This window comes from Anopheles marshallii, chromosome 3, assembly GCF_943734725.1.
Source record: "Anopheles marshallii chromosome 3, idAnoMarsDA_429_01, whole genome shotgun sequence".
Classification (NCBI taxonomy): Eukaryota; Metazoa; Arthropoda; class Insecta; order Diptera; family Culicidae; genus Anopheles; species Anopheles marshallii.
In genome coordinates, this window is record NC_071327.1 from 15,090,515 (window position 1) to 15,103,045 (window position 12,531).

Below are 12,531 nucleotides of genomic sequence, written 5' to 3' on the forward strand. Positions count from 1 at the left end.
TGTCCTGTCGCATCCGTCCGTCCCCGGACGGGATATTGTCACGAGATGAATCAATTTGCATTACGTTTTCGGTACGCTCCGCCTGTTCCACAATATCTCTCCGATTTGGTCCATTAGAGTTTGGATGAGCGAGTTTGTGAAATGAGTGGAAAAAACGGTAGAAGAAGGGATAGTACATAGTCTACTCTAGTGAACCGTTTGGTTTCTCTTCTGCTTCTACTATCTACAGCAACTGGACATCACGAAAAAAAAGCATCGCATCAGGTTGGACCCGAAAGTGACAGCTACGCGGTAAACATTTGACAGACTGGCTTTCCTTAGCCTACTGTTCGTCTCTACCTAACATCAACAACAAAGCAACCCTTTCATAACACTGTGGTGTTGCGGAGCAGCAGTTACGGACCGGTTTCCTAACGAACGCATCAACAAGCTCAGTGCCACGGGGATGGGGATGTGGTGGATGTAGCACCGAGCTGTAGTAGACCGGGCCATGCAGAACAGACCGCTGGGGAGGACGCTCGGTCGGGAGGTGCCAGTGAGCGGCCCCGAGCTTGGAGTTTCGCTGGACGGATTGACAGATCGATCGGTGTGTGGTGAAACAGTGGCGCTAGTGTCGCACCGTGTCGGCATCGGTGGTGTGGCCGTGCGCAGAACGAACGCACTGCTGCACGCCCGTAACTAGAAGAGTGTTTCCTTGGACCACTTGCGCGAGGGTCCCGGAATGCAGGGATCGTTCGCCGACAGGGCTGGCGCGGACGAGGACGGATCATCGTCCTCGTCGATCGCCAGTATCGGTAGCTCCAGAATCACAGAAGGACTTTTAATGGTGGTGTTGCTACTGCTACTGTTCTTAATGATAACATTAACCTCAACGCACTGTTGCTGCTGTCGCGTCACGTCCGCACACCCCGGCCGGCCGGTGCTGCTGTCGGGTTCGCTAGTGTGCCGTCTACTGCCGCCACTCGGTCGATCGTCATCCGGCAGATGTACCATTACGGTTGGTGGCACCGCTGCTGACGTTGCGGTGCGCGTCGAACCGGACGCTCGCCTTCGGTCCGAATCGAGCGGCACCTTCGGTATGGCCCCGAGCGGTGACTGCCTGGGTTGGTTGCTGCTGCTACTGATGTAGCCGGCGCCGTTGTCATTTGGTTGCTGTCTTTCGATGATTGCTTTCGTTTCGATACGTTTCCCCACGCCCGGTCCGCCCCGTTCGCTTGGCCGCGTGCCCGCACCGGGTTTGGGGCCGGTGCGTTGGCTAATTGAAAGACTACTTAAATAACTAGTATCGGTTGTCGGCTGGTGCAGCTGATGCTGGTGCCGATCGTTGAGCTCGTGCTCAATCTCGTACATGGTGCGGTCACCGGACCCACCGGGCCGTTCGTCCCTTGGCAGCAGGGTCCCATCGTCTGCATCTTCATCGTCTTCACCCTGCGCCAAGGTGGACTGTCGCCGGTACAGTGCACCACGGCTTGGACCACCCCGCTGTACCCGTTGGTGAGGATCGTGCGATTCATCCTCATCCTCGTACGGCATGGTTAGGCTCAGCTCATCACTATCCGTGCTGAACTGCTGCAGATCTTCGTCCGTGTCCGCTCCACTATCCTCACCGAACACCGAGTCCGAACCGCAGCTCTTCGGCTCCGTATCCTGACAGTCTATCGACGACATCTTGAAGGAACTGAGCGATGCTAAGGGTGCGCGTCGGACTGCGCCACCGCTACCACCGCTAGGATGAACCGTGGTGCTGTGATTAATATTTGCGCTATTACTACTGGTATTCGTGTGTACGGTGGCGTTGCGACTGTCGGCAACGTTAACCGTACGCGGTTGGTGCAGTGCGCTGCCGTTCGCTAAACTAACATCCTCGGACTGCCGCCCGTTGGCATAGTGGCGGGTCGGCGCGTTGGACGCCTGTTGCCGTTGACGGTACCCGAAGCCGTCCTCAACGGTGCATCCGATCGGATACTCCGAGATGCAATCGATCGAACTGTCATCGTACATCGATGTTACAACACGCGGCCCACCAGAGCTCGAGGGTTGAGCGGTGAGCAGCTGTGCCGACCGTCCCCGGCTGGTGGAAGGCCGTTCCGAGTCCATGGAGCTGTGGTTCCGATGGGCGATTCGTTCACTTGGGCACGGTGACGACTTGGGCGTTGCTTCGATGATGTTGATGCCGGGATAGAACGGTTCCCAGTCGGTCGTATCGTCGCGGCTCTGCTGCCTCGACGGTGACCGCGATATCGGTGGTAAGGAGGAAAGGCCGAGCGTGATGGCGGAACATCGCCGCTCGAGGAAGGAACTCTCCGTGCTGCAGCACGTCATCGCACTGCTGCGGCGAGATTCGTTGCACTGCAAAATGGAGCGAGTACAAAGCAGGTTAATTGTTAGCCATTTGCCGTGCTAGACAACCATCTTACCTTGTTCGGCACCGATAGGTAATTGCTCGGGTACCCGATTTCGGCGGTGGTGGTAAACTGATCAAACTCATCGTCCGCCTCCTCACCGTCGCTCTCTAGCACGTAGTCGTCCTGACCGAAGCTGCCACCCATATTGTAGGCACTGAGTACCCGCGAGGACACCGAAACGCTGTTCCGGTGCCCCCGCGTACTGCTGTACGAGAAGCGTCGCGAAGGGTTGAGCAGACTGCTGTAGCCGCCACTAATCGAGGACATTCGGCGGCCCCGGCTTAGCATTGGCGGTGCGCTGATGTTACCGAGCGACAGTAAGCGGTCCCGCTGCAGTCCGGGATAGTTGATGTTTAGCTCTTCCTGTAGTAGCGAGAATGCCGTCGCCTCTATTGCCTCCTGTAGCTCACGTTCTTCCTCCTCCTGTATGACAGCTGCTGCCACTGCCGCTATCGTTGGATCCTACACCGGAAGGATAAAAATGAATTATTAAACCAAATATTTGCTAAGTTGAGAGAAACACTGGGCGTCTCCATTGTACATAATTCTAAGCCCTACCAGGCGTCTCCATCAATACAGGGAAGTAAAGTACTAGGCGTCTCCACCAAAGTAAAGTACTGGGCGTCTCCACCAAAAAGTCGCTTGAAGCGCAAATGAAGCAAAACTTCAACTATTACTTAAGAGCTACGCGTACTGACACAAAATGTCATTGACGAAAAATGTGTTACACGTAATACTTATCATCCACGAATCCAAAATTGAACGGAATCGCAACAAAACTTCATTCATAAAGCAGTTTCAATACATAAACTTGGAAGTAAACATTCACTCAAACGCTATCAAACAATCACAGGTGAAACTTGTTCCCAGAAGGGGAAGAGTGGTCAACAGAAATGGTTGCATTTAAGTGAAAACTTGCTCCGACAAACGCACCCAACTCGAACAAGAATGATGTCATGTTGATGTTGCGAAAACAATATGCTAATTGACGTTGCCCGAACTTCCGCTTACTTTTGTTCTCGTTCACTTTGCTTGATTCTGCTCGTTTTGCAGCATTTTCTTTTACCATCAGGCATGGCCGGAAATGTTTTCACGGTTTTTGCAATTCAATTGTTTGTTTGAACTTGTTTCGCTATCTCGTGGAAGCAAGATAAAATTAGTTTGTTTTATCTACTTTGACAACGACAAGCTTTAAAAGGTGTTAAGATAAGATCTTTTTATACAAAAATATGTTAAAACTATAAGGAAAATTATATGATGAAGAATAGTTTTTTTTTGTTGGAATGTGTCATAATAAATTATGCACCTCACGTCTAAGCCTACCTTGAGTGCTTTAGCCGTTGACCGCGTGCGGCTCTTGTAGATGACGAGGAACACCATTAGGCCGAAGAAACCACCGAGCGTGGCCGCTATCCGTACGCCGGTCATCACATCATACGTAGCGTAAAACTCCATCCTGAGCCGTTCCCGTTCCCGGTCGACCTGCGTTTGGTTGCTGGAGAGACGAAATGACGGTAACAGGGTGGCTTGGGTGGGCTGGATAGGCTCAGTTACCGGGGGTCCGGTCTTGCTGGGTTCGCTTGCACGAGCAGCAAACGCTAAGGGGCTGCTTTGGGGTGTGGGGCTACCGCAAGAAAGGACCCACCGGTAGAGTGACCGCAACGTATTAAACGAGGAGTCGGGTGTTTGAAGGATTATGAGGGTTTTTTTTTTCGTATGTTGTTGTCGAGAGGAAATTGACAGGTAACAGAAAGGGTTACACAAACAACGAACAACGGGACAACGGGAGATAGCCGGGGACGTTTCAGTTCAAAGGAAATTAGATTTAGACAGAGCGCATGAGAGAGAAGGGATAGAACGACAAGAAAAAGAAAAGAGAGAAAGAGAGACAGATAGACATGTAGAACCCAATGACAGACAGATAGTACGATGAACAGATGCTGGACTGTAAGGGTCAACACAGTACAACGAGTTGATGGGATTTTTTGTGTTGTTGCATCTTGTGGTCATATCTTTGCATGGTTTGGAAGTGAAAGCAATTAACGTGTGCGCGTGTAAAGCGGGTCGTGTGTATGTGGCGTAATAAGTAAGCATATCCTTCTCGGGATAAATATAGCGTGTGCCGCCATCTTGCCGCAAAAGATTAACATTGTCATTCAGGTGCAGGGGTTTGTTTGGTTCCCGTGTGCTTGTTTGTTCGTTTTCGTTCTCCTTCTCCACCCGGGTTCGTGCATCTGTAGTGGTGGCAAGGGATAAAAAGTGTATCACACCCTTGTTTTCGCTTGGACATAAAGATCCCCAACAGATGCGGATACCGTGGAACCCGCCGGTTGATTCCTTCAACAAAACCGACAACGCTTCATTTTTTTTTCTCTCTCCCTTCACTCAAAACGTAACAAACGTTTTGCCGTTGATGATCAGTGGGCAAAAAAGTGGGTACTCATTCCGAAAAGGACGATGATGAAACAACGACATGGGCTTAAAGTGGAAAGATTTATGGGACGGTAAATGGCAGGTGGAGGTGGTTGGCACAGGAGGTAAATACCACAGCTTGATGCTGCTGCCATCAGGATACAGCAAGGAACATAAAAAAAGTGAATGTGCCGAGAAATAGAAGGCAACAGCATAACGAAGCGCAGCCTATTATGGTAATGGGGTATTCGTGGATAAATTTGGAAATTTATTTTGAGACCCATTGCGGAACGGTGGAAAAATTATGATTGTAATGCCTAATTTATTGACCCCAGACGTTTACAGGGCAATACACTTTATGGACCGTTGGCATGGAAAGCAAATTTTCGAAGGGCAGTATATTAAGCACTCGACGATGTTAGCGATACAATTCGCGAAAGTCTACAATCAAGCTGGTCTAGACGGTCAGGTGACCGAGAGCGGTACGGTGGGTTTGACGGGGGTAAGTAGTGATAAGAAAGATAAAAAATGGCACAAACAAATAATTTTCCAAAATAATAACATAATTCTACTTTGCCGACACGCATTTACTGCTTTTTTGATAAGCATTTTTTTATGCCTATTATAACTTTATTGCAAACTGAGTTTTCCATTGAGTTTCCATGTAAAAAAAATACTGAACAGGAGCCTACGCGTTTTTCGTTGGTTTCATTTCAGAAGTAAACTATTATTATTATTTTTAATATTGATCATTTTGCAAAAATACCAAACAGGAATTTTTTTACCAAGTATTCTCAACATTTTTGAAATGCACCAGGCGTCTCCATTTTAATGAACGTATTTTCGCATGTATAACACCACCACGAGTTTTATGTCAAAAAGTAGGCTTGATGTGACACGTAGATTTCGATTTGTGTATAGAGCTGGAGATTACTTGAATTTTGACATAAATGATGTTGAGACTACTAATACACCCCTCGAATTAAGAATGCGAACACTCTTGTTCAATCGAGTGATTGGATGAATTTTGCGTCGATTAATCAAATCATTTTTTTACTAAAACTATCCATTATGGTCCACGTTCGAATGCGTGTTTCACTCCTTTCGTTCAAAAGATGTAGTGACGTGTAATAAACGCCCTTCATAAATAATTATAAGGACACTAATCGCTTTGCTCGACTAAAATTGCTTCCATTTCCCCCGCATTTTTTAAATATTGTTTTTTATTTAAGTTCAATAGACTAGTTTGGTTTCTCAAATCAACTAAATAGAATCTTTGACTACCAAACAGCGTCAGATACTAAATTCAAGTTGAATTAATAACGATGGGACAATATAAATTTGTTTTTTGTGGAGGAAGGAGTGAAAAGGGGTGTCCTTATATTTATTTTCAGGTGTGTATTGACAACATCGTCACATATTTAATGATAAAAAAACAAAAATTCCACTAAGTATGAACCATAAGTTTCGGGTGCTATACAGGGGTGGTGTTATTACACGCGAAAATATGGCAATTTAATCTGCTTCCAGCCGTCTCCATTATCGAAGAAAGCTGAAGTACCAGGCATCTCTATTGCAAAATTCCTTAAAGTACTAGGCGTCTCCACCAAAAAAATCCTTGTGGCGTTTGCATCAGTTTTGAGTATTTATTATTAAAAAATTATTCAAGGTGCATTAACACAGTAATGGTACTGCCTGAATGATACATACGCAATAGCTGTACATCCGACGAACCAGGTAAGCTTGTGCGTGTAATGGAGCGGAACGATCCATGCCTAGCGCTAAACCATCAAACCCAAAACACAAGAGTTGTGAGCACGAAATACGCAGTGACCTTCACACCGTGCGGTGATGCGCAAGGTTGCACTAATGAGATCGTATCCGTGCAGCCGTAGGTACGGTGAAATGAACCAATCGACCTCGACGGGGTCAGCGGGTTCAGCAAACGAACAACATGATAATCTATCCCGGCACCGCAAATACGGTGTACGCGGATGGAGCGAAGATTAAATTACTAACCATTTGTATCGGACGTAGAGCTATGAGTGCTCCGGTGCGAAGCCGTGTAATGGGTGGCCCTTTCGATCCACCCCGTCGGCGTGCGGTCGTTAATTTGTTAGCAAGGTCGTGTTGATGCAGGGAGTGAGAATTGTGTTGGCCGTGCGAGTGGCACGGAGCGTTTGCGGGGCTGGATGCTAGTGAAAGGATGCACTCGTGCAACAGGCCACACCGTGCGAATGGAAGTGCAACGCAATTAAAACCGCACGAACAAATCCATAATTGATGGGAGATAAAGAGATAAGATGAAAGGGAACATTTCGTGCTAGTGTTGTAGGGGTAGGAAAATTGTCCGTGGAACTTCAGCTTTTATGGGTGAAAAGGGTATTGATTTCATAACTTGTGTTTGTTTTTTTTGTGTTTCATATTTTTAACGTAATGAAGAAAGAGGTGGTTGTTGCATGCAGCATTAATAATGAAGTGAGCTACTTCATTTTGAAGCGAAATGTGAGAAGAGTGTAAAGGCATCTGGACAGTAAATACAAATTACAGGATTGACATGCTAGGACCGAAAAAGGATTAATAAGTGACAACCAACTGCGCTCGGGAATGAGGTTTGGCGAGCGTTTTCCGCCTGTTCCCTACCTGAACTCCGGTGTGATGTTGCTGTTGGGTGTGGCCGCGGTAGACGAATGGATGAAGAGACCGCTCGTACCGGACCCGGGTTCTGACCCGCCCGGTGCTAGCGATGAGGAACCAAAGGCCGGTGGAGCCGACTGGAGCGTTGCGGTTCTCGGTGCCTGCAGCTGTGGACCGGCAGGGGTTGAGGAGAAAGCGAGGGACGGTACCGGATAGCTAGCACCGGTGAAGGAGTCCGCTGCCGCGTAGGCCGCCGACGGTGAGGACGGTGACGAGGGCGTGTAAGAGGAGTAGGACAAGGATGAGGGATAGTACAAGTGCTCTTGCGGATGCACTTGCCGCTGATGGTGTTGCTGTTGCTGGTGCTGCTGCTCTTGTTGATAGTGGTAGGGTAAGGTCGGCGACGACGGATCTGACGCAACTGACCGTCGCGCGGCTTTTCCCATTGCTATGGAAACATTCTCTGCGTGGATTGGAAAGAGCGTGAGAGAGAACGAAAAAAAAAAGATTCAGGTCAGCACAGCGAGAATACACTGGAGGATGTACGAGTTAATCAGGGAAAAGAACTAACAACTGGAAAAAAAAACACAAGTCAAATGTCAGTCAACACGTGGTGGGCTAGTAGCGCTCCCCAGGCCAATGCTTCACGAGGATGACGTCATGTCGTTCGCGCGAGGTTGATGTTATGATTAAAAGGTGCACTCGGCCCATCTCGCCCCTTTTCCACACATCTTGCCGTGAATTTCGCTGAAGGCCGAAGTCATAACAATTTCCACCGTGCCCATGGACGCTGAATGCCGGTTGGTTTGTTGATTAGCAGTTGGTTTTATATATTTTTTCTTATTGCCTGTGTTTTTTTTTTATTTGTTCTTTCCATCCCATGCGCGAAACTAGCCCGCTTGTTAGGATCGTTTGTGTTACCGCTCCCTATCACTCACCGATCGTGGGTCTTCAATCTGTTTGGACAGTTGCAGGATGTTGCGGTTTACCGTACTCGCACGGGCGAAACGGACAGTTTGTGGTGTGGACTAACGTGTTGGTGTAAAACAGTGGAGCTACACATGCACGCGGGTTGGAACCAAATTGGTTTAAACACCCTGTGCCTCCGACTTCCCGCCAGCTACTATCGCAGCACAACCGTTGTAAACAGAGCAGTGCCTTTTGTTTATATCACGGCAAACTATGTCTATTAACTTCGGTAGGAAATGAGCTTTGAAGTGAATATTTTTCTTGCCACTGCGTGTCTGGGGGTTTTGGACGGTTCGCTCTTGGATCGTACCAGGAATGGGTCTCAATGAGCTGTTGCGGTTAGCTTGAAGTATGTAAAAAAATACGAAATATTTCACGCTGCCTCTTGCTTTTGGCCTGCAAGTGGGTACGGTTTTCAACAAGCTCAATTTGTTGTGAAAATAAACTTCTACCTCGGAGATTGTTTATGGTCACTTCAAAGTATTAATCTGTTTAGGTTGTTGTACATGTGCTCTGCCGAAAGTTGAAGTGAATAACGAAAGAATAATTAAAATATGCCCTTGCTTTCTATTGATGATAATCATCATTACAATCCCATCTAAGAAAATCTTCCTTAACATAGGATTTACTTTCAGAAGCATGAAAATAAGGAAATTTTTAAATATAAAAACTGATGGATTTCTTGGATGGACTGATGGCAAAGGTAGTGATTCAATTTGAAGGTACGGCATGAGCTGTAACGGCGAACTTACTGTCGCCCAGCGGATTAGACACGCCAGGCTCCGATGGGTTGGTCAGGTTATGAGAATGACACCGGACAACCCAGCCCGTAAAGTCCTTTTAGATCGTCCACTTCTTCGTCTATAAAACATCAATTTGTCAATAATATCAACAATTTGTCACTTCTTTCCCTGTAAAACATCACTTTAAAATTGAGTTGTTATTACGAGTGTTAAAAAATTTTGTATAATAATATTCCAATATTATACATACAATATTCTTCTTCAAGGGTGACACTCGAGAGGTCAAGAGGTTTCTGGGTTTCTTTTATGGCATTTATCAGTAACCTGAGTTGTCCTACCCTGGATAGCCAGATCTGCGAACGTTGGATTGATCCAGATGGGATTTTGGACCGATCCTGTTGTGTGAAGACCGGCGCCGGTGCCAAATACACCATCGGGTCTTCTCATACAATAAAGAAAGAAAATATCTGTATCGCTTTCTATCTGGGTATACAATGTCTGGTGAAAAATTTAAGTTAATCGATTCGACTCCTTCGTTGTGGTTTCTATAAATATTTTTGGAAAATTGAACTTAAAAAAATGGTGTAAATAAAAAAAAAAACATTTTAATCAGGCTTACTGTATATCGCCCCTTAATATTTTAGTTTTTTGAAGGCCATTTGGTTACAGTGACGGAACACCAACATCACAGTGCACTAATTATCAATTTGTAAAAGTGGAACCAATTAGTAGCGAGCAACTGTTGAAACTCAGCAAATCAGCAGATAATTCAACCATGCTCCCCGCTCACCTTTGCGCTTCCTTGTCCCAACCCCAAAAAGACAGATGTTCCGCATTCCGTTCTGCCCACTATCGAACCGAAACGGGGTCAACAATGTCGCCCATTTGGTACTAAATATTCTTCTTTGCCGGGGTTTGCGGGATGGACAGGTATTCAAAGCAACTATCGCTCTGGTTCTTGGATAGCCTCCCGATCAGAAAGGTGGACCGTTGTGTGATAAGACAGCAGCAGAAAGATTCGTGTTGTTTTTTTTTTTCATTTCATTGTGCCATACTTGTTACTGTCCCACAGCAGTGCGTTGCTTAACATTTGGGTCGAAATTCTTGCAAAAGGGTTTCATCGGGCAGTGGTTCTGCAATGGTTTCAGCTTGCCGCAGGATAAACGCATACAGCCCGTACGGGCTGTGCTCATAAATCACGTGTCCCGTACATTGTTCAACCGTACGGAGGCTATCGGGCCATAAAACGTTTGCACAAATATGCACCGAGCCGAAGCCATGGTTTTGTTAGTGCAGCTAGTTATCGTCTATCCAAAAGTGACTCCGTTCCAGTAGGGGGCCTTTTGTTCTCGTTTTCGATGTCACGCTAAATTACGAACAGAAGAGCGAGCGAGCGTACTACGGCCTGTAACAAAGGGGTGCTCTACTGGGGTGCGCACTTCCCGGATGAAGTAGCTATCCGATTTGGAACGTTTTGAGATGCTGCATAAGTGAGTGGGTGCCGGGGAATGGTGCAAGTTTTAGATCCGGTGCGGACACATCAAAGCGAGAAAGAGAGTGTACATCGGGTTAATGCACCTCTTGTACCTCATCTTGCTGGGCGGGTCTCTTGGGTGCCTGTTGATTTTTGAAAGTACATCCAATGTACAAATTACTGCAGCTCACCGTTTCTGGTTTATGCTTTCCCCACGCCGGTAATTGTGCCGGAGGGTTTTATTGATTTATATGAATATTCATCAGCTCTGGCTGGCTCAAATGAAAGCGGCTCACGGAGTAGAAGGGTGACCCCGACAATGGTGATATGAGCCAGCCAGCCGCTCTCCGACCCCGTCAGACCTTGTGCGGTTTGTACTTGGTTTAAACATTACGCTACACGGTTATTAATTCAATTATTGTTTCCATACACAAAAACACGTCCACCGCTGTTCGGTAGCATGTTAGGGACTTTGGGTTTGCAATGGCGGGACGATAATACCAGACGATCGGGCCAAATTAAGGGATATCATCGGTCACGGAATAAGTCAATTAACTCCAGCTGGTTTAGGCCCCGCTGGACCGCCGAGCGTGTGAGAATGCGAAACAAAAACATCAGTGCAGCTGCCAGTGAAGGGCGGCACACCGGGCGGGCACTTAAATTGTTGCAAATTTGATAATGGCGATAAATATACATCGATAAACGCCACCGCCACACTGAATTATTCATCCGTTGGCCATTTGCCATTTGCAGCAAAATAGTACCCTGAAAACCCGATGCAGGAGGAATTAATTGCATTAATTAACCTTTTGGCGTTCCCTTGCTTGTCTGTTAATTATTGGAAAAAGAGTTTTGTGATAACATATTCAACAACAAAAAAAAAAAAAAGGTCGACGAATGGGACAAAGGTCAATTTCATTTTTAAGTTAATGTCATGGATGTTCGAAATGAGCTGTTTTTATGCAATAAAATAAATGTTTTGTTGACATGTAGTTGACATTTATTGGACTCCATCAAGGTGTCAATGACAATTTTGCTAACGAATCGTTTTGGGTAAAATCGATCACACTATTCGTCATAGTAGCCAGTCACAGGGTAACAATGCAGTCTGGATGATTTAATTTCACGTTCCAACATTTCCGTACCACCTACCACATGCCGAGTGGCGGTTCGGTTTGCGTGTAAGTAGCTAGCAATAAATCACATCGGTTCGGATTGTGCCAATTGTAGCAATCACATGCACTCAACCATCTTGCTATCGTTTTGCTTGATGTGGAAAGTTCTTTCGGTGGTAAAATGGATTGTGAGTAACTTTCTTTCCTCGTGCTCCATCCCATGCAGGACTGGGTGTATGAGCATTTTTCACTTACTTTGCGCTAACGGGTAACCTTCATCCCAGCTCTGAACCTCTGGTGCAATGGAGAGAAAGAAAGGTTTACTTGTTAGATTGATCACACAGGTTAGGATGAAGGTTTCGTTCTGTTGCGAGTGTACCAGCTTCGGGTTTTGCGAACGGATCCGAATTGCATTACTCCGTGCAGGGTGGGGCGCAGCAGGGTTGGGAAAATTAAATTTGCCACAAAATCCTGTAAGAAAATCGATAACATCCATCCAGGGTGGTAACGAATGGAAAGCATTATGGGAGTTGGTGAAATTGTTCAACTGTTGCTGTTGTATGAGGATATACTGCCGACGTTAGCAGCTTTAATAGTACAACACTTTAAAAAATGCTCCACTAACCGAATTTTGTAACAAAACAACACACTTTTTTAAAAGCTTTTTATTTTTAAATAAAGTGTCCAGTTTGTTTTTAATGGTACCAGATGATAACTTAAAGAGGGTCTTTAGTGCCAATATTACTTCGCAGATCAATTTTGCTCTGTTATGTTGC

At 46.3% G+C, this 12,531-nt stretch overlaps 1 protein-coding gene across 1 annotated transcript; it reads right to left on the minus strand.

The window, feature by feature from the left end:
* Positions 1-678: 678 nt before the first annotated feature.
* Positions 679-7,900, minus strand: LOC128714827 (uncharacterized). The gene is made up of 4 exons (XM_053809708.1): positions 7,461-7,900; positions 3,729-4,029; positions 2,418-2,867; positions 679-2,349 (listed from the first exon to the last, which is right to left on the minus strand). Exons 1-4 carry the CDS (start codon positions 7,898-7,900, stop codon positions 679-681), a joined length of 2,862 nt encoding a protein of 953 aa, XP_053665683.1.
* Positions 7,901-12,531: the final 4,631 nt, after the last annotated feature.

Coding starts and splice junctions, on each gene's coding strand:
- LOC128714827 (XM_053809708.1), bottom strand. CDS start 7,900: ATGGGAAAAGCCGCGCGACGGTCAGTTGCGTCAGATCCGTCGTCGCCG. Junction 2,868..3,728: donor CAACGGCTAAAGCACTCAAG/GTAGGCTTAGAC, acceptor CTTCCGGTGTAG/GATCCAACGATAGCGGCAGT. Junction 2,350..2,417: donor ACCTATCGGTGCCGAACAAG/GTAAGATGGTTG, acceptor TCCATTTTGCAG/TGCAACGAATCTCGCCGCAG.